This window comes from Herpailurus yagouaroundi, unplaced genomic scaffold (assembly GCF_014898765.1).
Source record: "Herpailurus yagouaroundi ecotype Mexico unplaced genomic scaffold, PumYag 139, whole genome shotgun sequence".
Classification (NCBI taxonomy): Eukaryota; Metazoa; Chordata; class Mammalia; order Carnivora; family Felidae; genus Herpailurus; species Herpailurus yagouaroundi.
This window is the reverse complement of record NW_024412394.1, coordinates 67,071,888-67,097,448: the sequence shown is the minus strand read 5'-3', so window position 1 is coordinate 67,097,448 and position 25,561 is coordinate 67,071,888. Positions and strand designations below refer to the sequence as shown.

General features: G+C 42.7%; 1 protein-coding gene across 3 annotated transcripts in view; it reads right to left on the bottom strand.

Moving 5' to 3' along the window:
- ARMC2 (armadillo repeat containing 2) overlaps nucleotides 1-25,561 on the bottom strand; it is a 107,878-nt gene that overhangs the window by 16,132 nt on the left and 66,185 nt on the right. For all 3 annotated transcript variants that reach the window (XM_040474326.1, XM_040474327.1, XM_040474328.1), the window contains 3 exons: nucleotides 16,995-17,140; nucleotides 13,741-13,840; nucleotides 525-840 (listed from right to left, as the gene is read on the bottom strand). In XM_040474326.1, the coding sequence (XP_040330260.1) occupies nucleotides 525-840; nucleotides 13,741-13,840; nucleotides 16,995-17,140 (562 nt within the window). The remainder of the gene's footprint in view (nucleotides 1-524; nucleotides 841-13,740; nucleotides 13,841-16,994; nucleotides 17,141-25,561) is intronic.

Below are 25,561 nucleotides of genomic sequence, written 5' to 3'. Positions count from 1 at the left end.
CATAAAATTCACCCTTTCCGGTGTACAATTCAGTGGGATTCAGTAACAATTTTTCTTTTTCTTTTTTTCTTTTCTTTTCACAAATTTTATTTTTTTTATTTTTTTTTTAAACATTTCACATTTTATTTATTTTTTTTTCAACGTTTTTATTTATTTTTGGGACAGAGAGAGACAGAGCATGAACGGGGGAGGGGCAGAGAGAGAGAGAGAGGGAGACACAGAATCGGAAACAGGCTCCAGGCTCCGAACCATCAGCCCCGAGCCTGACGCGGGGCTCGAACTCACGGACCGCGAGATCGTGACCTGGCTGAAGCCGGACGCTTAACCGACTGCGCCACCCAGGCGCCCCTCTTTTCACAAATTTTAAAAAATATTACCTGTATTACCTTTGAGGAAGTTCTGCACAGTGGAGGAATTTTCCTTCCTGCAGCTGTGAAGGCTCATTAAAGGGAGCCAGTGGTGCCACTAAACCCCTAGGGGCACCGGAGCCACAGAACTGTCTCCCCTGCTGGGAGCAGCCTTACCTAGCGTGGCGAGGAGCAGGCCCACGGCGTGCGGGTTGGTGGCCAGGGCCGGGCCGATGCCAGGGTGGATGGCTAAGTTGGCCAGTACTCGGGTCAGCTTGATGAGCACGTCCTCCGCGGGGGCCCGCGACCTCTGCACCTTGGGTTGCTGGGCTCCTCCCGCCTGCTCCTCGGCGCACAGGTCCAGTTGGTAGAATGTATGGAATAACGACAGCAAGGTCGGGATGCTCCCTTTCTCTTTGGAAAACTGTTCACGAGCCTGGTGATTTTTCGCTGTCAGGTTGCCAAGAATAAAGACAATACGGACAACTAAATCCTGCAATAAAGGGAAGACCATTACAAGTGCATAGGGGCTGGGACAAGTTGTTGGAAAGGGTACAGTATTTAATTTATTCACGACTTAATTAATAGCAAAATGGAACACATCTGGCTTCTACTAACTTGTCTAGTATTTGAGTCCCAAGACTGGTGCAAATTGACAGAGGAGATTAAAAGCATTTGGCAACAATGAAAGAATACAAACCGATTGATACTATTAGCAAGGGCTATTAACTTCAGATCCTTCATCTGAAATTCTGGCCGGCTCTTTTTTGTTTGTTTGTTTAACCCCCTGGAGAACAATTAGTTGAGTGGCATAGGATTACTGATATTGTGGTATGTAAATCTAAGTATTGATACTAACAGGTTTCTTGAGCACCCAAATCTTTTCCTAAAAGTTCACCTCCTGCTGAAGCATCGTGTTTCTAAAAATCAGGTGTTCTGCACAATGGCTAATCAGATTGTGTTACAGCAGGCTTTCCTGACTCAGACATCTGGGGCAGGATAATCTTTGCTGTTGGGGGGCTGTATTTAGTAGCAGTATTCCTGGCCCCTACTACTAGGTGCCAGGAGCACCTCCTCAGATGCCACAACCAAAAAGGCTCAAATGTCCCCTGGGGGCAAAATCAGCCCCAGCTGAGAATCAAATCACTGTGTTATATAAAGCCACCACTTAGTGATGAGGGAACATAAGGCAAACTGAGGGCCAAGCACAGTCTAGCATTACCCAGCCCTCCTAGGTGGGATGTGTGTGGCATCCAGGCTGCCCAAGGACAAAGGAAAGGACCAAAAACAAATGGTTAAACTGATAAAGTCTCCATCAGTTCACAACTATCTTAGTAAATTAGAAGACAAAGGCAATCTTATCAACAGCCTAATCTCCAGAAACCTATAGACTGAGTTTCCTGGAGCCCCAGCATCAACCTCCCCTCCATAGTGATGTGGGAAACAAAGGCAAGAAGGAAATGGCAGATAAAATTAGATTTCCTTATAACCTGCAGCCCTTTGACACACACTTAAGGCAGGCAGAGTAAAACCTTTCTCCAGGAACTCCCTACTGTCTTAATGTTAATGCCTTAGCTTGACAATAGCTAGACCTCCAGTAATCTGTGAGTCCTTAGAATATGAAAATCTCTTTGGAAAGTTCCCTTTTGACTTTACCTCCCCCAGCCCCATAGCATATAAGGAGCCACTCTTCACAACCCCAGCGCCCCTCTTTCTGCTCATGGGTCCTGTCCCCGTGCTCTAATAAAATCACCCTTTTGCACCAAAGACGTCGCCAAGAATTCTTTTTTGGCCATTGACCCATTATCACCCCAAAACCTCATCACTTGTTTTTCTTGATCAGGGTAGTGGTTACACGGGAGACACCTTTATCACTATTTGCTAAATTGCACATGTGTGTTTCATGTACTTTTCTGTGTATAAACTATATTTCACAATAAATAAATATTTCTTAAAGTCCCAAGCTGAGAACAATTTACAACTAAGCAGAATGCAAAAAATAATTATGTTCTTAATTCGACAACGACAGACAGATGAGTACTCTTGGCCTCACCCATACCCACGGAGAGTGAGGAAACTCCTGTGGGAGGAAGAGACTTTACAGAGACACTCACTAAGGGGCTACCACTGACCTGGGTGCTAATTCTCATTGTGCCAGGCACTGTGCGATTTGACAGGCAAGAAACTGGGGTTCGTACAAGCTGCCTGGTCACACAGCTAGTGAGAGGTGAGTCAGGATTGGAAACCAGGATTCTCCTGATCCAGAGTCATTTCTGCAGCCAAGCCCTGCTTCCCACATGGCCTGTCATTTAAGGATCTCCTTTGCCTTCCCATATGCGGAGCAGTCAAGGAGTTATCTCCTTTTAAAACCCAAATATGTCACCAGGAGGGATTCCCTATAAACTGGACTTTGTTGATCAGATCTGTAGTAATTAGCAGACTTAAGGACTGGGGACAAAGGGCAGAAGCCCGGACCTGTTTTAATGGGGGAGCCAGGTCTAGATGGGTCTGGGGCTGGGGGATGGGCAGCACAGGGACTGTCAGTGGCAGAGAGTGGAAGGTCACAGGCAAAGGACAAAATGGGATTTGCCTGGGGCTCCTCTGCCAATACCAACTTGTTGCTGCTTGTTCTTGAAAGAAAAGTTTTCCCTGGCACTGGCCGAGAAGAAGCGAGGCCACTGCTTGTGCAGCTGGGAACCATTTGTCAACATTAAGAAAGTTGGAGGCTGACACGCCAGCAAGAACTGGAGCGGGTCCAGGAGAGAGTTCACACTGGGAAAAACCTCAGCTCAGCCTGCAGCCCATGGCACCCGGTCATCCCGGTCAGGAGAACCTGCTCCTGGCCCACCGCTCGCCTGAAGCCCTTAGGGAACTCTGAATGCTGGGAGCCTGGGAGAATACGCTCGAAGAAACAGGGTGAGGCACCATACTCTGAAGAGCTCCGAATCTATTTGAGAAGACAAGGCTAACAAGCGTGGGGGAAGAGCAAAGACTAAAAGGGCCAAGCAGGAAGCTAGACACGGAAAGGGATTGTAATCTCCAGCTTGAAAGCCAGGCAGTCTGGTTCATACATGTGACTTTGCTTAGCCTCTCTATGCCTCTATTAACTCATTCGTAGAATGGGGGAAATATTGTGTTGTAGTGTATTGTATCGTATTGTACTGTATTGAGGGTAAATGAGACAAAACAGGTAAAGCACAAATCATGAGGAATGATTCAGGCACTGCTCGGAACCGCTTTCATGTACTATCAGTAACATGTTAGTGGCATTTAACTGTGCAGGACAGACCCGACAGTCTCCGAGAAATTTAGATCAGAGGATGCCCAGAGAACAGTGGTGGGGGTTGGCAAAATGACCTCCAACGAATTTGAGTCTAACATTAAAAAAGGTATAAAATGCAGATATATGGAGGGGAGGACGGAGTAGATTAGCCAGGCGAAAAGGAGCGGGTCTTGAGAAAGTACCTGGGACAGTCCCCTTCCTGGGTACTGGGCTCACCTTGTCTGTCTCTGATTACCAGGCAGTTCCCTAAAAATGCTGAAGTCTGTGGCTCTCAAATCTTAAATAAGGACACACAATTTCATTATGACACTCATCATTTCACATAAAGGCGGCGGTTACTTCACATAATTCCCCATGGCAGAGGTTCCTCCCTGGGCTCTGGACGGAAAGCCCTCCTCCACCATTGACACACCCAGAGAGAAGAAGCAGAACCCTTTCCAACCAGGGCAGAGGGTATTTCTAAGAATTAGGCTCCTCGAAGGATATTCCACTTTATATTTTCTAAGCTGAGGAATATGAGCTTTTTGCATAAACTCTGATAATATAATTTCTGATTAAAGACACTCTACATGACTCCTACCTCTGAAAAATTCTAATAATCAACCATAATAGCAGTAGCAGCAGCAGCAGCAGGAATGAACACACTGTTTATGACGTGCCGGCCCCGTCCCAAGCATTTAGATATGCAAATTCGTTAAAAGTCATAATTTGTAGCCCTTTAATCTGAACAAAGTGTTCCCAATCTCTACCCGTAGTCACCTCCCTCAGGCACTTAACACTAGTCTCTTGACGTTGCTGGACCTCATGCTATTCCCCGGATTGAGCTCCTCCCTCATTTCCTCAGGAGCATGTGAAGCAAGACAGGAAAGATGTTATATGTGATTTTGAATGACTTCCTTAAAAACTTAAAAAGTGGTTGCATCCTCTTTGCTCATTCATATGAGGACTAATCAGTTTACCCTGTAAAACATCACAGCTGCCTTCTGAAGGATGCTACGCTATTCTCCCTTCTCCCTCTTCCTAGGCCTCTTCTTCCTATGTTTATTTTCCTCCTTAGCAGAACTCAGCAGGTGTCTCTGGCCCTGTACCATCTCTACCCATCACTGCTGGTCTGCCAGGTATGCAGACCAGATCCCAGGCTGGAGGCGAAGGCAGCTTTCCTTAGAGATCATCATTCTTCCAAACTCAAGTTTCCTCCCTCCACGGTCACATGTGGTCTAATCTGGGAAGGCTGAGTGCTGCTTTTCTCAGAAAATTCCCTTGGCCCCTTCGACTTCTGCAGTTCTCTTATTCTAATACCTGTATGGATCCTACCATGGCATATGCTGCACGAAGAAGAAACTCTAGGCTTTAGGGCAGGAAGAGTTAACACTGCCACAGTACCTCTCTCCCTGCCTTCAGATGGAAAAAGGAGGGGGTGGTTCCTGGCAGCAGCAGGGCCAACTGAAGGATGGCACGCGGGATCAACAAATGGGGGTGGCAGATTGCGCTGTTTGTAGCACCAAGCTTCCAGCAACTGCTACGCTCACTGTTTCTGTCCTCTTTCTCAGGGTTGGCTCGGGCGTCTTTTCGTTCCCCCCCACCCCCTTTCACAAATCTATTCTCTGCAAATCTAGGGAACGTGGAACAGGCCAAAATAGCAGCAGTCTCCCGGGAGGCTGGCAGAGGTGGTGCTTCCTTATCCCCACACCAGTGCCGATCTTAACTCATCTGGAGGCCCCAGGACACCAGCTGAGCAAGAGGGCTTTGCAAGACCCCATGGCTCACCGTGGGCGGCCCGCGCCGTGCAGAGGACCGCCTTGGACAGTGTCATAGAGAGGTTTATTCACTGGTCCACAAAGAGAGATTAAGGATTGTTGCCAATCTTTTGCAAGTCTCCAAAACGCCACTTAACTAAACATTCTATACAGACTTGAAAAAGTTAGACAAAGGCCAACACCAGCGATTTGTAGAGACCACTGACTGACTCCATAGCAGAAATTATTTCATCGGTATACAATTCTCCATTGAGATACAGATACTCTCTTTTATTCTCTGACAGTATCTGACAGCCACCTATAAATCACCCCTGAACTTTTAGAGCATTTTTATCAAATGTAATACAATGTTGCATATATATATATATATATATATATATATATATATATATATATGCAACAGCTTTTGTAGTTTGGAAACAGCAAAATGAAGATGAATCAGGAGACATACTTTTTTTTTTTAAGAAGTCAGTCTAGTATAACTAGTTCATACTGACTTTCAAATTTTGCATAAAAATGGAGTCAGCCTAGCAACAGTTACGGCCAACCAGAACTCAGACAAACAGGTACACCTATTGCAAGAAACCTGACCTCAACTGTACCCTCCAGTTATAGCCGGTGGGATATTCTCTTTAGTTTCAAATATATTGTGCCCTTGGGAGCCAGCACGTTACTCGGTCTCAATGGGCCCCTCACTGCTGTAAATGAAATTGCTTTAACTGGAACAAAGCCAGGAGCAGGACACGGCTGAGCGGCCGGCAAGCTCCCATAGCAGCAGTTGTCGATGTGACTGTCCATGTGAGAGAGACTGGCCTCAAGTCAGCGAAGGAGGCTCTCCTTCTACCCAGAGATGTGGAGACTCAGGCTTCACGGGGCTTGCTGGCCCCAAAGTCCAACCCTGGTGAGGAAAAGAGGCAGGACCTTGGCCATCTGTGCTTACACACGGATTCCCAAACTCCTCATTCACCATAACCCTCATCTGCCAGATCCCTCAGACTTGGTCCTACAGGCATCTTTGATTACTCACTCCCCTCACCAAACAGTCACTGAGTTCCCTTTGCTCTGCCATCTCAAAATCTCCCCCCACCGCCTCCTTCCCATGCCTGTTCTGGTTAATCTGTCTGTAGCCTCCTGTCACAGACCCTTGGTGGGATCCTCCCTCTGTGATCAATGTTAATGCCACTTCTTTTTTTTTTTAATTTTTAAAAAATTTTTAAAGTTTATTTTTGAGAGACAGAGAGAGAGAGGGAGAGAGAGAGAAATGAGTGGGGCAGGGACAATGAAAGAGGGAGAGAGAGAATCCCAAGCAGTCTCTGTGCTGTTAGCACAGAGCCCGACATGGGGCTTGAACTCACAAACCTTGAGATCATTACCTGAGCTGAAATCAAGAGTCAGACACTTAACTGACTGAGCCACCCTGATGCCCCTGTCAATACCACTTCTTTCTAAAAAACAATTTTTTTAATGTTTATTAATTTTGAGAGACACAAAGCATGAACAGGGGAAGGGCAGAGAGAGAGACACACACACAGAATCTGAAGCAGGTTCCAGGCTCTGAGCTGTCAGCACAGAGCCCGACACAGGGCTTGAACCCCTGAACCGTCAGATCATGACCTGAGCTGAAGTCAGACACTCAACTGACTGAGCCAACCAGGCGCCTCACTGTCAATACCACTTCTTGAAGCACAGCTCTTACATCATTTCCTTGCTCAAAAACATCCACTGCCTGTTAAATGTCAAAGCCAGTGTCCAATGCACCATCCAGCCCCATGTGACCAGTTCTGCATTACCTGACATTATTACTCCCCGCACATAGCCAGCCAAGGTGAACACATTCCTCCTCATTTCCCACACCCTTCCCACCTGGCCTGAAAATAACTGGTGTGTATAATGTTGACCATAGGGAAGGAACTACATCAAACTATCACAGAAAGAATAAACTATGTTCATCAGACTCCACTTACTTAGGAGAGAACTACTTCTAAGTAAAAGAAAACATTTTAGAAAGATTTTCAAGATGCCCCATTTAAAATGTGGTTAGGTTGGGGCGCCTGGGTGGCGCCGTCGGTTAAGCGTCCGACTTCAGCCAGGTCACGATCTCGCGGTCCGTGAGTTCGAGCCCCGCGTCAGTCTCTGGGCTGACGGCTCGGAGCCTGGAGCCTGTTTCCGATTCTGTGTCTCCCTCTCTCTCTGCCCCTCCCCCGTTCATGCTCTGTCTCTCTCTGTCGCAAAAATAAGTAAATGTTGAAAAAAAAAATTTAAAATGTGGTTAGGAACTTCTCATGCAATCTGGATCTGAGAGCTGAATCACGATTTGCAATTTTACAACATTTACCCAACTTCCCACCTTCGAACGAAACCTCAACATGAATTGAACATACAGGTGAGCTGAAGAACAGATAAACTTTACCAATCTGGAAGACACAGTGCACCACGGCAAAAGCGCTAATTAACCTTGCGGTGCTGAAAGTGGGTCAGCAGTTTGCATAAGTGCTGAACCATACAAAATGGCAGGATCTGGGATGCTGGTGACTCAATACCCAGAATCTAAGTAGAGGAGCATTTAAAAACCTGCAGAGATTATACTTGATGCCTCCATTCATCTATCCATTCCATCAGCAGCCATTTCCTGAGCACCAACTATATGCTTCTGGATGTGGCTATCCCTCAAAAGCACCAGGCGAGGCTAGAATTTCACTGTGCTCTGTTCTGTTCTTAAGTCCGAAGACATAAGTCAGGCTTTTGGGTTCCGTGCTGAGCGGGGTAGAGCCAGTTCCACAAGGGCAAAGCAGCAGGAGCTGGAAAGAATGAACTAGCTAAGGGCTTACTGTGCTGCCCGCCCGGTCAGGGGTGCAGACCAAGGCCAAGGCTGAAAAAAGGAGCAAGCTCAGCCAAATGCTAGCAGTGGGAATGTGTCTGCAGAGGGGCTGGGAATACAGCCACAGGGCATGCTCCTGCCAGGCAGGAGGAAGAGGGTGAGCCAGGAGCCAAGTTACCATATAAAGGCTCCAGGGGAAGGGGTGGAGGCGCCTCCCTAACAAATCCTCACTGGCCCCAAAAAAGATGGAGGGGAGAGAGAGGTCACATTATCTCTGGACTGCTGCATGACTGTGGCTGCATCACAGAGGAACAGCGAGAAAATGGCAGATGTCTGTGCTCTCAGCCCATACCCTTCAGACATTCCAGGTCTCACTGTCAACACCACGATGCCTGAGCATTCCAAATCAGACAGTGCTCGCTGTGCGTACGTGGCTGAACATGATCGCTTACCCTAAAAGAAGTCTAAATGGAATGAGAGAAGCATGACTTTAAAAGCAGCACAAGCAAGGACATGTCGGGCAATTCCCAGACAGTGTTTTTGAAGGCTCTGATGAGGGTCCTGCCTCTGGATGTTCTGTTTAAAAAAAAAACAAAAACAAAAACAAAAACAACAATAACAAAAAAACAAAAAAAAACACAAGAAATTGGCCATATCTCAAATGGAGAGAGTCAGATAGTCAGTTGCTCAATGGGCATGTGATGGGAATGTAGATAAAGGTTATTCTTTTTAGACCATGACCTCCGTAAAAAATTGCCCATCATACAAATCTCATTTGAGGCATTTTACTGGATCTCTTGCCCAGTAGATATTTACAGAAGAAATGGGGAAAATCCCTTCATGTTCTTCCAAAAAACAAACCCAAGCATATTTTGCGGAGATGCTAAATGCAGCAATGGTGACATCAGAGGCACCTCCTAGGGCAGGCCCTGATTTGCAAGGCTGATACTGACCCTGCTCATCCCTGCGTTACTAGGCCCATCTGTTTGTACATTTGGTTTGTACCAAATGTAGTTTACACCAGAGAGCATACAATATGTGCACATTTCTTAAATGAGATTTGTCATTTAATTGAATTTGGGTTACCATTTTTAATAGAGGCTTTACCTAATGCTAAAGTTTAGCTTTCAAACTGCATCGAGCTGACGGAAACGTTGTGCTTCGGTCTCCGTTTTTGTGTGTATGGGAACTGGAGTGATTAGTCGTACCATGGATTTTGGACCAATTAACCTCCCAGACAGGAGCCAAAGAAGTTTCCCTTGTTCTCCCTGAGGAAGTCCTTTGTAAGAGCTGGGAGGGGTGGATTCCTTTTCTCTGAGACTGTTGATAAACCAGAAACCCTGGCTGGTAGCACAGCCTTCAGACACAGGCCCACGTCACAGAAGTGCAAAGAGGGGTGGAAAAAACTGGGCCATCATTTGATTGTATATGCACTAATCTTCCTCAGATTTATCTGTTGCAAACTTACAAAATTTCAATATGGGTATATACTGAACTTTCTCAAAGCAGGACATCGGTAGGAATATTTGGTGATTATTTTAACAATAAAATTTGGGGATTATTTCACCAATTACGAATCAGCAACTCATGGTCTGTCTAGCTAACTGAGGTTAATGAGCCCTGCCTTTTGCAAGCCATTCTGAGGGTCCTGCAGGAGAAGACCTGAACTCACCTGAATGAACCTAAGTGGTTCATTCTGACCAGTGCCTGAAGCTTCATCAGTGTGATTGGCTGTGTTATCAAAGCATTATCAATGTTATCATGGGGTTTGGTCCCAGGACGAGTTTTTTTGTTTGTCTTGTTTTTTCCAGGACTACTTGTTTTGACACAAGTCTGGCAGAAAAAATTCATGGAAGAGTCTAATAAACCATCTCATTTTCTCTAGCTAAGAAAGGTTCCAGCTATTGGCGCAAAAAGCAGAAGACATGAGGCTTGGTCACTTGAACGTCTGACTTTGGCTCAGGTCATGATCTCAAGGTTCATGAGTTACAGCCCCGTACCAGGCTTGCTGATGTCAGCTCAGAGCCTGCTTGGGATCCTCTGTCCCCTCTCTCTCTCTGCCCCTCCACCACTCATGCTCACTCTCTTTCTCAAAAATAAATAAAAACAGACTTCTTTTTCTTAATGTTTTATTTATTTTTGAGAGTGAGAGACAGAGTGTGAGTGGGGAGGGGCAGAGAGAGGGGGACACAGAATCCAAAGCAGCGTCCAGGCTCTGAGCTGTCAACACAGAGCCCAACGCAGGGCTTGAACCCATGAACTGTGAGATCATGACCTGAGCCGAAGTCTGACGCTTAACTGATGAGCCACCCAGGTGCCCCTTTTAGCTGATACTTTTAACAAGTTTTATTATGAGGTTCCCCTACTAATTGCAAGCAAATAATTGCAAAAGGAAAGTAAAGACAAGTAAAGACTACCAAGGACAGAGTTAACAATCAATAGAAAGGGAAGAGAGAGAAATCTACAGAAAGGACAAAAACATTTAAAGAATCTCATCAGGGATGCCTGGGTGGCTCAGTCGGTTGAGTGTCCGACTTGGGCTCAGGTCACGATCTCACAGTTTGTGAGCCCTGCGTGGGGCTCGGTGCTGACAGCTCAGAGCCTAGAACCTACTTCGGAGTCTGTGCCTCTCTCTCTCTCTCTCTCTCTCTCTCTCTCTCTGTCTTCCCCTCCCCCACTCACCCTCTGTATCCCTCTCAAAAAAAAAAAAAAAAGAATCTCATCAACAGACTCATGCTCGCACTATGGGACAAATAGCCTCTAGAGCAATAATTAATGTTTGTAATATTGACCTTTGGCATCAAGAAGAGATTAAATTATTCTTAGTGTCTTCTAAGAAAGCAAGGAAATATGTAATATATTTTAATATGATCTTCACTGCAATGATTAAAATAATTTAATAAATTATGCATTTCCTTGATGGTTCTGGAAACAATATGAACTGTACATGGTTTGCAAGGTGCTCTTCATTCTTCTTCTAACCAAAATAATTTTAATAGGAACACAAAATTGTCATATAGATCAATAGAGAAAAAAGATGGCTTTGAAACACCAATTTTGCTTTATGAGAACTTTTGGTACAAGGTGAAAAGTAGTTTGCTAAGAGCCAGAGTAAAATTTTATGCAGATTAAACTTTAAGATATATAGTCCCTTACACCAGCAAAAGCATATCCTTAGCTGTGTTGACATCTCAAATGTCTTATATTGGCAAGATACCAGGATTTTTGTCTGTTTATTAAACACGGCCATCATCCAAGCTATAATCAGAAAAACAAACGGTTATTTACTAGTAATGCTACAAAACAATAGGACTATTTATCAGTACTGAACTGATGTGTATTCTTCCTTTTTAAAAATTTACAGGTTATGACATAACTTGAATTCAAGTTGTTAAACCAAAATGCATTCTTTAACCCTCATTTGAAAATTCTAGTGCAAGCAAAGATGCCTTCTCTGGTTATAGTTATCTAAATCATCCAAAATCAAAACACCAAAGCAAAAAAGAATAATGATGGTAAAATAAAATTACAATGAAAATCATAAAAGCACATTTACAAACAAAATCCATAACTAAACTTTTAAAGTATAAGATCTAAAAGAATTCTTTTAATGTAAAATATATTTCTGCCATTTTATTCTTTTACTTAAAAAGAAAACCAGGAATAGGAGTGCCTAAGCTTTTCACCAGATTAATTCACTTGCCCTAAGATTACAGTTATGATAATACATTATGCCAAGATCTAGACAAATGCTTAATGGACACTTAACAGCAATGGAGAATCTTTCAGGTAGATTAATCAAATCATTCTTCACCTGACGTAGCAAATTCTTATACCTTGAAATCTTTCAAAGTATGTAATTTAGAAAAAATACAAAATATGTAGGTGAAAGCATTTGTAACCCAAATTCTCAGAAACAGAAACTCAAGTACGCATTTGTAAATCAGTGTTTAAAAGCCAAATAAAAATTACTAACACTTTAAGCAAGGTTTTACCATCTTTAAAATGTAGTAATAGTGTAATATGAGCATAGATACTTCTCTGTCATCTGTATAACCAAAAAGAGACTAGTAACATTTTAATAAATTATCTAATAATAGCATAAAATCTGACAAACTTAGTTATTCTCAGCAGAAGTACTTGGCTGGGTAAAAATAAATTCAGCGCTATTTGTGGAAACATGGGTTATATTTTGAGGTGGTTTTGAGATGGCCAATATAAACAAACACAAAAGCTTTATATTAAAATGTTCTTAGTGTACATATAAATTATTTGGTTTAAAGCTGATGAAACTTGGTGTGCGATTCTGAAAGTTTACCATATTTGAAATATATATTGTGTTCATGTATAAAATATGTCACTAAACAGTTGATGTAACTGTAATCATTTATAAATCTGAATAAACTGCATTTAATGAATATTCAAAGACTCATAATAAAACTTAATGTCTGTACTATTATGATTATATTAAGGTGGAGTCATTTGTGACATCTTCCCTTTTTTAAATAGCTCTATATACTGTTACCCAATTATTAAAACCAAATTATTTTCTTTCTAAATTTTTTTTTTCAACGTTTATTTATTTTGGGGACAGAGAGAGACAGAGCATGAATGGGGGAGGGGCAGAGAGAGAGGGAGACACAGAATCGGAAACAGGCTCCAGGCTCTGAGCCATCAGCCCAGAGCCTGACGCGGGGCTCGAACTCACGGACCGCGAGATCGTGACCTGGCTGAAGTCGGACGCTTAACCGACTGCGCCACCCAGGCGCCCCCAAATTATTTTCTTTCTAAAACGTTTTTAAATGTTCATTTCTTTATTTTGAGAGCCAGCGTGAGAGAGTAAGCAGGGGAGGGGCAGGGAGAGGGGAGAGAATTCCAAGCAGGCTCTGGGCTGCTAGCACAGAGCCTGATGCAGAGTTTGATCTGACGAATTGTGATCATGACCTGCACTGAAATCAAGAACCAGACGCTCAACAACTAAGTCACCCAGGTGCCTCTGTTTTCTTTCTAATATTTACCTTTGTTTGGAATGATTCATCTTCTAAATACTAAAGTGTCAAAGAATTAGAGAATTTCCAGTCTAGAAGAATCTTTAGAGTATACCCGTGCAGGGGATCCCAAACTGTGCTTTGCATCAGAAGTCCCCGTGGTTCTCAGTCAAGTGTGGATGGCCAGGCCCCTTCCCACCCACTCAGCAAGCCTGGGACTGGGCCTGCAAATAACCCCCATCCCACCCCAGGATGACTCTCGTCTAAGTGTCTAGGGATCACTGGCAGCAACAACACTGTGCACCCAACCTCTTCCCTAAACCAGGGATCCTACCGCATCAACATCCCATGGTAGCCATTTCTCCCTCCAACTAGTCTCTCCTCAACTCCTACAGATAACTCTGACTCCTGGGGCTGCCCATTACACATCAAATGGAAGCTTCTGATAGAAACCTGTACGTTCAAAACATAAGGTCATTTAACATGGGCTTATACAAATACCCCAACGCAAAGACAAACTGAAGAATTAAATACATGAAGAACTGACCTGTTTCTTCTGGTATTTGTTTATCACTTTCAAAAACAAGGCATAACATCTGGAACAGTTGGCCAAGGCTGCACAGCAGTCATGGTAAGAAGTAAGTTTGCTGCAGAAATGCCAAATGGGAAAATAAAAATAAACTTTGGTTTTTTTGTTTTGTTTTGTTTTGGTTTGGTTTCCAGAAAGCTCAAATACACATAGGGTTACTTTACTTTTTTTTAAATATAGTTTATTGTGAAATTGGCTTTCATACAACACCCAGTGCTCATGCCAACAAATGCCCTCCTCAAAGCCCATCACCCACTTTCCCCTCTCCCCCATCCCCATCAACCTTCAATTTGTTCTCTGTATTTAAGAGTCTCTAGTGGTTTGCCTCCCTCTCTCTCTGTTTGTAACTATTTTTTTCCCCTTCCCTTCCCCCATGGTCTTCTGTTAAGTTTCTCAAGACCCACACATGAGTGAAAACATATGATATCTATCTTTCTCTGCCTAACTTATTTCACTTAGCATAATACCCTCCAGTTCCAACCATGTTGCTGCAAAATGGCAGGATTTCATTCTTTCTCACTGCCAATATTCCACTGTATATATAAACCACATCTTCTTTATCCATTCATCAGTTGGTGAATATTTAGGCTCTTTCCATAATTTGGCTATTGTTCAAAGTGCTGCTATAAACATTGGGGTACATGTGCCCGATGCATCAGCACTCCAGTATCCCTTGGGTAAATTCCTAGTAGTGCTATAGATTTTTATAGATTCCTATAAAAATATAACTTTTTGAAACTAACCCAAGAGGAAATATGGCTGGATATATAGCCACTGAAGAAAGTGAATCTGTGGTCAATGATAGACACAAATCTTACACACACACCAGGATAAAATAACTTTCCAAGCAAGTCCTACAAACTTTTCAAGAAACAGATAAGTTCAATTTTCAGGAATTCTTCGATAATAGAGAAAAAGTGGGAACACTTCCCAACTCATTTTATGAGGCTGGTATAAACTTGCCACTAAAACCAAACAAGGACAATACAAAAGGAAAAGTACAAGTTTCATCTAACGCATAGATGAAAAATCCTAAACAAGATATTAGTCGATTCAACCTAGCAATGTATAGCAGCTTAACATCAGACAACCTATTAATCTGTAATCTACTATATTAATGAATTTAGAAAAGAAAATCTACATAATCAAAATAGATACTAGGTAAGCATTCAAGAAAATCTAACATCTATTAGTGCAAGAAAATTCTTCCTTAACCTTCTGAAGGGTATCTACAAAAACCTGCAGTAAATATTATTTTTAACTGGTAAAACCACAAAAGTATTTCTTTCAAATATTTTCTTTCAAATATTTCTCTGCAGGAGAAAGGCAGCAGGTCCAACACTCTTACAACTTTGTATGGGACATCCTGAGTGATACAATTAGAAAGAGGTGGGGACAGCAGGGAAGAGTTGTAATGATGGGGAAAAAAACCCGAAACTATTCTTATTTGCAGACAAATTGCATACAAAATCCAAGACAATCTATAGACTAATGCTTAGATGTAAATTTCATTAAGATTCCTGGATTAAAGTTAATAAGCAAATATTAAATACTATTTATGTACACCAGCAACAGCCTATTAGGAAATATTTTATATACATATTTTATAGTCAGCATGTGCTATTACATTAGTTTTGGGTCTCCAACACAGTGATTTGACAATTCCATACATTATAACATATTCACCATAAGTGTAGTCACCATCTGTCACCATACAAAGTTATTACAATATTACTGACTGTATTCCCTATGCTGTATTTTCTTCCCCATGACTTATTTTATAAGTAGAAGTTTGTACCTCTTAGTCTCCTCAAAAATATGTTTAGAGATTGCATTCATAATTGCAGCAAAAGCCATGAAGAAATAAATCTGACAAAACATGTGCAAAATCTTTTTGGAGAAAAAAATAAAATTTTATGGAAAAATATAAAAGAAGACATCATAAATGTTTATTGGTGGAAGACTCAGTAGCATAAAGGTGTCAATTCTCCACTCTTGCATCCCAATTGCTCTACATACTCAGTGCTGTTCTATGAAAAATGCTAAAGTTCCTATCCCAGACCTTAGCTGATTCTCCAATTCATGAGAAAGAGGGAAGAATTTGGACGTTAAAGGAGAAAAGAGGCAAAGGACTCATCTTACCTTATAGCAAGACTTAAATCTATTAACACTGGAAACTGTGTGGTACTGGTCTGAGGACGGACCAAAGTGCCTAGAAACAGACCTACAAGTATAAGGAAGCTTGCTTGTGTTTAACTAACTAGGCATTTAGAATCAGTGCAAAAACAAAATGCCATGTTCAATAAAAAGTGCTGGGACAACCGACTATCCACGTGGAAAAAAAATGAAAATTGGATCCCTACATGCCACCATGTATAAACACAAAACTTATGATTTTACAGTGCTTCAAAATGAGAGTGATAAGTACCCCAAATTAAGTATCCAGGCAGGAAAGCACAGTGCTGAAAATCAAATCTGGACTCATCCTCATACTGTGGTCAATTACCAATTCAGTGTTCGGGAAATTTTCTATTTTGCTAAACAATTACAGTGAAGTTCAAGAAATGCCCAGGTCTCTTGAGAAGGATAATTATGTTAAAACATTGGCTCAAGGAGCAGTGAGGGAGGAAATACAATAATTTAAAGACTGTTCTGAAATTAAACATCTTGCTTTAAAGCAACCTGGATTCAGATGGTCATCACTCCTGGAGTGAAGTGTGAACATGATTAGTGAATGTGTGAGCCAAAGTTCAGTCAAACAACTGAAATAAAATAACCTTCTCTTACAAATCAGGTCAGATGAGACTTTGTAAGCAACGTTCCCCTTTTTGAGTTAAAACCCTTAAGTACCGTTTCCAAGTGTGCTAGAAAGTTTACCATGTTTTGTGATATAGCTATTTATCTCCAATAAGCTAAGAGGAATTTTTGTTTGTGTAAAAACCCTAGGATAACTCCTGACTCACCAAAGAACTAAGGTGACTTACAATGGATGAATTTAGAATCGCATTAGAAAACCATATGAAATGGAGTCATCAGTTTAAATCATTTTTTTTGAACTTAGGCCATTAGATTTACTTTTTTTTTTTTTTAGGTGCAGAAGCAAAATAGGATTCCTTGCCAGCCACACACACGCGAATATTAAAGATACCCCCCCCCCCCGGGTTTGGGGGGGGGGGGTGGGTAGGGCTACTTTGTTTTCCTAGTCCACCTACCTGAATATTCTGGCAATATTGGTGCAGACATCCTTGTCAGCCATGTACTGTCCCATCACCGTGCAGAGCTGGGGGAGGGCACTGATGCTTAGCAACTTACTTCTTGCTGGTGGTGAATCAACCAAGTTTCTCAGTGTAGCAGTCATCTGGGATAAAAGCACATTTGCGCCATTTTGTTTTTAATTGGAAAATACAGCAATACTAATCAGTACAACACGATTCATCCTATAAGCTTCATTAAATCAGTAGCAAAACCAAGCCCCTTTTAAGCATCTCCTACTAGAGAACATGGGCCTAAGGACAAGTAGCATGAAATAAAAAAAAAAAAAAAAAATGGATACAAAGAGAGCCTACTTTGGTTCAAAGGTGAAGAATGAGAAATTCATGTTAATAAGCAATTATTATACCAAAACCCTAGGGTTAAATAGATCATCATCCGGGTTTGTTAGCTGTCCATAATAAGACTTTCACTTCACACTGAGACATGCGACATCAGTTCCACAGATTAGAAATCTCATTTCCAGGGGCATCTGGGTGGTTCAGTTGGTTAAACGTCTGATTCCCACTCAGGTCATGATCCCACGGTGTGATTTTGAGTCCTGTATCGGACCCCACTAGCAGTGGGGAGCCTGCTTGGGATTCTTTGTCTCTCTCTCTCTGCCCCTCCCTCACTCACATGCACACACGTGCATGCACACTCTCTCTCAAAACAAATAAACTTTTTGAAAAATATTAAAAAAAGAAACCTCTCAGTCCATAGTCTTTTTTTTTTTTTTTAATGTTTATTTATTTCTGAGACAGAGACAGAGCATGAATGGGGAAGGGGCAGAGAAAGAGGGAGACACAGAATCCAAATCAGACTCCAGGCTCTGAGCTGTCAGCACAGAGCCCGACGCGGGGCTTGAACTCACAGACTGCGAGATCATGACCTGAGGCAAAGTCAGACTCTCAACTGACTGAACCACCCAGGTGCCCCTCGGTCCATAGTCTTAAGAGTAGCATCAAATATTGCTGTGACCAAAGGATATTTAAGACTGTTAGTTTCATTCTCTTCCAAGAGACAAGTATTTATTTCTTGCATATTCGTCTTATTTTATAAAAAATGTTTAGGAGAGCTATCTTTGTCTAAAAGTGAAGAAGAGAGGGGCGCCTGGGTGGCGCAGTCGGTTGAGCGTCCGACTTCAGCCGGGGCTCGAACTCACGGACCGCACGATCTCGCGGTCCGTGAGTTCGAGCCCCGCGTCGGGCTCTGGGCTGATGGCTCGGAGCCTGGAGCCTGTTTCCGATTCTGTGTCTCCCTCTCTCTCTGCCCCTCCCCCGTTCATGCTCTGTCTCTCTCTGTCCCCAAAATAAATAAACGTTGAAAAAAAAATAAAAAAAAAAATAAAAAAAAAATAAAAGTGAAGAAGAGAATAATTTAGTAAATCCAATTTAGTAAAGTTTAGTAAAATTAATGCTGCTGTTACCTAATACGTTTTTTTTAAGTCTCTCCTTTTCAATTTAAATTTTAGTTAGTTAATATACAGTGCAATATTGGTTTCAGAAGTAGAATTCAGTGCTTTTTCACTTACATACAACACCCAGTGCTCATCATAACAAGTGCCCTCCTTAATACCCATCACCCATCTAGCCCATCTCCCACAATCCTCCATCAACCCTCAGTTTGTTCTCTATCATTAAGAGTCTCTTGTGGTTTCCCCTTCTTCTCTCCCCCCCTTCCCATATGTTTACCTGTTTTGTTTCTTAAATTTCACACATGAGTAAAATCATGTGGCATTTGTCTTTCTCTCATTAACTTATTTTGCTTAGCATAATACATTCTAGCTCCATCCACGTCATTGCAAATGGCAAGATTTCATTCTTTTTTATGGCTAATATTCCATTGTATATATATGCCACATCTTCTTTATCCGTTCATCAGTCAATGAACATTTGGGCGCTCTCCACAGTTTGGCTACGGTTGAAAATGCTGCTGTAAACACTGGGGTGCATGTACCCCTTCAAGTCTGTATTTTTGTATTCTTTAGGTAAATACCTAATAGTACAAATGCTGGGTCATAGAGTAGTTCTATTTTTAGTTTTTTGAGGAAGTTCCATAATGTTTTCCAGAGTGGCTGCTCCAGTTTGCATTCCCACCAATAGTGCAAGAGGGTTCCCCGTTCTCCACATCCTCGCCAATACCTATTATTTCTTGTGTTAATTTTAGCCATTCTGACAGGTGTGAGGTGGTATCTCATCAAGGTTTTGATTTGTATTTGCCTGATTATGAGTGATCTTGAGCATCTTTTTATGTGTCTGTTAGCCATCTGGATGTCTTCTTTGAAAAGTGTCTATTCAGGGCTTCTGCTCATTTCTTAACTGGGTTGTTTGTCTTTTGGGTGTTGACTTTGATACTTTTTTATAGACTGTGGATATGAACCCATTACCAGATATGTTGTTTGCAAACATCTCCTCCTATTCCTTAGGCTGCCTTTTAGTTTTGTTGATTGTTTCTTTCACTGTGCAGAAGCTTTGTATCTTAACGAGGTCCCAATAATGTTTGCTTTCATTTTCCCTTGATTTTGGTGATGTGTCTAGTAAGAAGATGCTGTGACCAAGATCAAAGAAGTTGCTGCCTATGTTCTCCTCTAGGATTTTGATGCAGTGTGATCTTTCCTCATGGAACAGTACAGACAGGCTCTTGGTTAAGAAGAGTCAGCTCAGGATTTGAATTCATGGTCAAATCCCAGCCCCACCACTCACTAGCTTTGGTTAGTTTGTGAACCTTCTGGGGAACATTTTTCTCATCAATAAAGTGGGGATGGTGATAATTGCCCTAGAGTTGTGAGGATTCAATGAGACAAGATGTGTGAAGGGCATTACCAATGCCCATCACCAAACAGGAGTTCAAATATCGTGTGTCCCATTCCCACATTTTTTGTGGGACTTCACACCCAAAATACAGAAGAGAGATACCTGTCCTTAGAGTCAAATGGTAGAGACTCAAGTCCCAAATCTCTTTCTAGTTATGTGACTGAGGCACCCACTCATTGCACAACTTCCCCAACCTTTCATCTGTGAAAAGGGGTTCCAATCCCTGCTCACCTCTTGGGGTGGTTGTGTGTATAAAATGGAAACATGGGACAATGTTTTTGTGCATTGTAAAGCATTATGTAAATATAAGGCTTCATTATAGTCATAAATAAACTTTAAAAACAATTATTAAGGTACATATCTTTGATTAGTTTTCCTTTGTAACAACAGCAACAAAAAGATTTTGTTAAAACATAACTACCTTGAAATCAGAGAAAATAAAAATAATGCTTCAAGTAAATGTGTTCAAGCCTTTTGAAGTCACTTCAATTACACAGCAATTCAGTAAAGTATTCCCTGAAAGCTTCAGCGTCCAAAACATTGGAGGGGAAAACAAACCACTTGAGCATTCCACGTCACCGTGGATCTATACAATATGGTCTCCTAAGCTAAGGAATGGTCTTGTGTGAAGGCTAATAAATCATTCTAGGCTTTCCAGGCCATCACCACCATAAAATGGAAAATTCTCATCATCAGACCCTGGCTCTATCTGTTCTCCTTCTCCAGAGACAGCCCAGGCACTCACTCAAGCACCGCTGTTTACATCAACCCGAGGAATGACTCACAAGCTTTCCCAACTCAGAGTCCAAAGAGCTCAGATGCCCATGTGAATCCTGACCTGGAGCCAGGCCATCAGACGCCAGGGAACACGCATTCTAATCATCATGCACAGAAACATGTCCTCTTCCCTGGTCCCTAAGGCTTCACGGATTGGGCACCTCGATCTACTGCCATCCTCTTGTTCCCCACATCCAGCCTCTGCTGTCAGCAAAAGGAACAGTTTTCTTAGGAGCTTTTATTTTCTTGTTTTGGCCTCAGTTTTTCCCTCTCTCGACCATTTTTCTTACCTCATGAGCAAAAGTTAAAACAGCTCAAGGTTCTTCTACTCCCAAACGCAGCTTTGATTCAATGGCCCGAGTCAAGAGTGGAGGCACACGTTTACATGTGACATGGCCTCTCCATGTACTGCACGTGTCACATTGTGGGGAGTGTGCAGAGCTGAGTGAGATGTGACACCAAGTATTGCCAGGTGTGTCAGCTGTGATGCTGGTAGAATAACTTAAGTGCAACATGAGCCACATACTTGAAAAATACACAGTAGCACCTCAATCTATGCCACTACCGTCAACCTGGTTGTTCAAGCCCCAACCTCAGTGACATCCCAGAACCATGTCTTTCTGCTGTCACCACAAGCCCTACTAGCTTTTTGTCCACTTCTCCTGGGATAAGATTCCATCTTCAGACCATGGTCTACAAGGCCCTGTATGATCTGACTCTCACCAACCCCTCAAACTTCATCTCCTACCTTACACCCCCCCACAAGCTGTTTAATGTTAGGTTATTTAGTATTATGTTTTATTGTCTGTCCACTTCTCTATACTCGAAGCTTTAGTGAGGGCCTATGCACGGTCTTTTCATCATTGTGTCCCTATGCCCAAAGCCAGTGCCTGGCACACAGTGGGTCCTCAATAAACATTTGTGAATGGAATGACTGAATGGGTGAATACCTATAAAGGAAAGACTGGGATAAATAGAAAGGTTAGGATATCAGAAAGTCATGAATTAATCAGACAATATCTCTGAAGTAGATTTTAAGGTGATGTTAAAGGAGCAGAGGAATAAAAAGTAACGGATGAAAGAAAAATGGACTTCCTGGAGGGGGCCCAGTTCTCTGTGCATTCTCTATTCCATCTTATTGATTATAGCAGCTCCTTTCTAGGCGCTAAACTCTTCCCCCTTCACACCTAAGGATCACCTGTTCTTCCTCTTCTTTCCAATACCGGGATTGCTGGTTCCATTTAAGCCTGTGTCACCTCCTTCCCAAACTCTACAGACCTCTCAACAGGCTCTTTCCAGCCTCTCCCCTGCCTTGTTCATCTCTCCACATGACTCCCTGTGGCCACAGGAAGCATCTCAAACTCTAACCTTCCCTGTTCAAAGGCCTCCTCTGACTTCTGCTGGCCTATCAGGCACAATGCATATCTTAAGGGTGCTCACTCTTCACAGTGTAGTTCACGCCTCCAAGCTCACCTCTTGTCCCCCTTCCTCTTTTCAAATGCTGCACCACACTCACATCCTTTGACAAGTCCAGAATGGCCTCTTCAATCCCTTTCCCACTTCTTCTCCAGCCTGCCCATCCCCTGGACCAGCTCAGGGTTACTTTGCTGTGGCAAACTTTTCTGTGCAGACTTTTCGGCACCTGGTCACGATCTCCTCTAAGCTAACAGACCATCCTGTTCATGCCTGTACCATGCCCAGCACAGAAGCAAAGCCACGGTTTCATGCACCCTCTCTCCCACTGTGACCTCCTTTGTATACAAATGGTTTCTTATTCTTCTTTCTACTATGAAGATAGTAAATAAAAAGCCCACAAAAAGCTGGCAGGATGAAGCACAGAAGAAGGGGATAAAAAGGAGATGAGGAGGAGAAAGAAGAAAAGGAGGACAAGGAGCTGAAGGGACAAGGGAGCAGAAAAGGAGGACCTTCCCCTTTAAGAAGACTCTGGCAAAAAAGTGCAGGGGATTAACAGAGGCCTGGTGGTAAACCAGAGCTCAAAGCCTTGAGGGCTGCAGATCAGGAGGAGGTCAGCAGGGGGAGGAAGCAATGCAGGCCCCCCATTTTGAGAGGCTGGCAGGGAGCCACCAATCTCACTGCTGGGTGGGGGTGGGGCTGACCACCGAGCACAGACAAGGGGCTGTTTCTGGGAAAAATGTAAAAGATCAGTGGGAGGAGAGTCTAGTTAAATACTGCCGTGACAGTGAAGGCAAATTTCTAGTCAACCCACTTAACTCTCAGCCTTGCTCCAACTTTTAACAGAGATATATTTGCAGAAATCACTAATGAGTTTTCCATCCCCCCCTGGAAAGCCCACCCAATGGGCCTGTCCCTAAAACAGGAGTTCACCAAAATCCAAGCTTTATGCTCGTGGAAGTATATCCATCTCTTAACTTTCCATTGTAATTTATATTGTTCCTAACCCTAGTTATGTACTTTTCTGTTTTATTTTGGGACACAAAAAAGAAGCGCAAGTGACATGGTTACATAGATGCCTGTTGAGCTTCTAAAGGAGCAGTTCCCAGGTGTCATCTCACAAAGAAATAGCAAACCAAAGAACATGAGTTTCGATTCTTTTTTTCCTGTCTCCTAACAGTGCAACTGCATGGGAGCAGCGAGGCAAGCAGTGGGAAGAAGAAAAAGGAGAAGAATATAGAACTGATCATCTCCCAAGATGATTAATAAGAATTTAGTCGTCCTTGCTTATTAGTAGTGGTTAGATGATGTCTGAGGCATCGCCCACATTTTTGGTATATATCAAGAAAGAAACATTCTGGTGTGATTCCCGTTACTAATTTACTCCTGAAAAATGACAGAGCTACACTCTACAACTTTATGGTGCTCATTTTTTCTGAGGCAGCCTCTTCTCTCCAGTTTCCCCAAATTTCTTGTTCATAAGAGGTACTGGGCCTCACCCTCCATCAGAATCTCCAAGAAAACGCCTGATGGCTTTGGCAAAGCTGTCCTATCTAGCACTGAACGTTCTCACTGTGTAGTCAACACTGGGAGATGCATTTTATTTTTTTAATTTTTTAAAAATGTTTATTTATTTTTGAGACAGAGAGAGACAGAGCATGAGTGGGGGAGGGGCAGAGAGAGGGGGAGACACAGAATCCGAAGCAGGCTCCAAGCTTTCAGCTGTCAGCACAGAGCCCAACATGGGGCTCGAACTCACAGACTGTGAGATCATGACCTGAGCCGAAGCTGGACGCCTAACCAACTGAGCCACCCAGGTGCCCCATGGGAGACGCATTTTAAAGGGAAAGATTACATGGAGAAGTGATGAGATGATTCATGAAGCTTTTATAATTTATAAACAGCATTTTAGTACAGTAAAATTGGAATTCAACCGACTGAGCCACCCAGGTGCCCAGTAAAATTAGAATTCAAAAGCACCTATTTTTTTCAAATAGGCACTTTTTCATTGTAGGCACTTAATTATCAATTTCAAATTATGTTCTTAACTATTAATTGAAATACTTCAGCAAACACAAGAAATCATTGTCTTAAAATATGAGGCCTTCCTGATTTACATCACAGGATTTAAGAATGACAGCACAGGGCACCTGGGTGGCTCAGTCGGTTCAGCGTCCAACTTCAGCTCAGGTCATGATCTCATGGTTCATGGGTTCGAGCCCCACATCAGGCTCTGTGCTGACAGCTCAGAGCCTGGAGCCTGCTTTGGATTCTGTGTCTCCCTCTCTCTCTGCCCCTCTCCTACTTACGCCCTGTCTCTCTCTCTCAAAAATGAATAAACATTAAAAAAAAATAATTAAAAGAATGACAGCATAGGCCCAGCAGCTGGGGCCTCATTCCTGCAGCCTCTCCTGCAGGGGCAAGGGGCAGGGGGGCACATGGCAGGGTGGGCTGTTTGGTTGACTTGAGCCTCCACATACTGTGCATTTCCAGAGAGGACAGCCTTCTCTCTTCCCTTTGGACCTTCATCCATCAGAATCCTCAGCCCCCAGGGGACTAATCAGCCTCTGCCCTAGAAGGCATTCCACCCTGAGGACTGCTCCAGAGCAGAAGGGCTTGCAGATCACAGTCCACCACAGAACTCCCATTACGGTGCAGCAGAAGTTCAACAGGCTTTTTGGCTGGCCCTGGAACTTCACCATCAATCATGGTATTGTTCCTTGGAGAAACACTTTCCCCTATTTCAAAAAAACCAGGTTTCAAAGAAACCGTTTGAACACAACACAACTGAAGACTGCACCATTAATTTGAAAATTATTATGTTTCCTCTACCAAAATCGGCATCAAGATTCAGTTTTAGTTATTTTTCTATATTGAATGCTATCATGGAAAGAATTTGAGCAGCTTACTTTATGGTTTTTAAATCTATCCTGTGAACGTGATCTCATTTGCTCCCTACACCAGCCCCCTAAGGCAGACAGGAAAGGTATTATGAGCCCCACTTTTCAGATGAGAAAACTGAGGCTCAGAAAGTCCACCGGCTACCAGGTAGGTGAACATCCTAAGCTCTGACTCCTTGTTTGTTGTCTCCCCCTCTCCTTTTGGCTATCTCTAAAAGCATTCATTTTATTCCTCAATCACCTGGAATATCCATAACCAAAATCCCTCGAGCTTTATCTCGACTTAACTGCCAACTGCAAAATGGTTCACTTCCCGCTGATGATGTGAAAGAATAAACACAGCCGCCAGAGACCACAGACAGTGTAAAATGATTTAAGAGCCAAAGCCACACCATTTTCCAACCTCAGCAAAACCATCTCCCTCTATTAATAAAAGCACACTCATTTTTTGGATTTGTGCCCAATTGCGACCACAATATATGCCTAACCCAGAGCCTCTGTGGTAACCCAAGAAGTTTCATATTGTCTCATATATGATTAATACAGTTCTGGCTGAGATGAGAGAAATCAATGATGCCACCTACACATGAAACCACCAGCACCCAAATTCCTAAGCGTTTTATT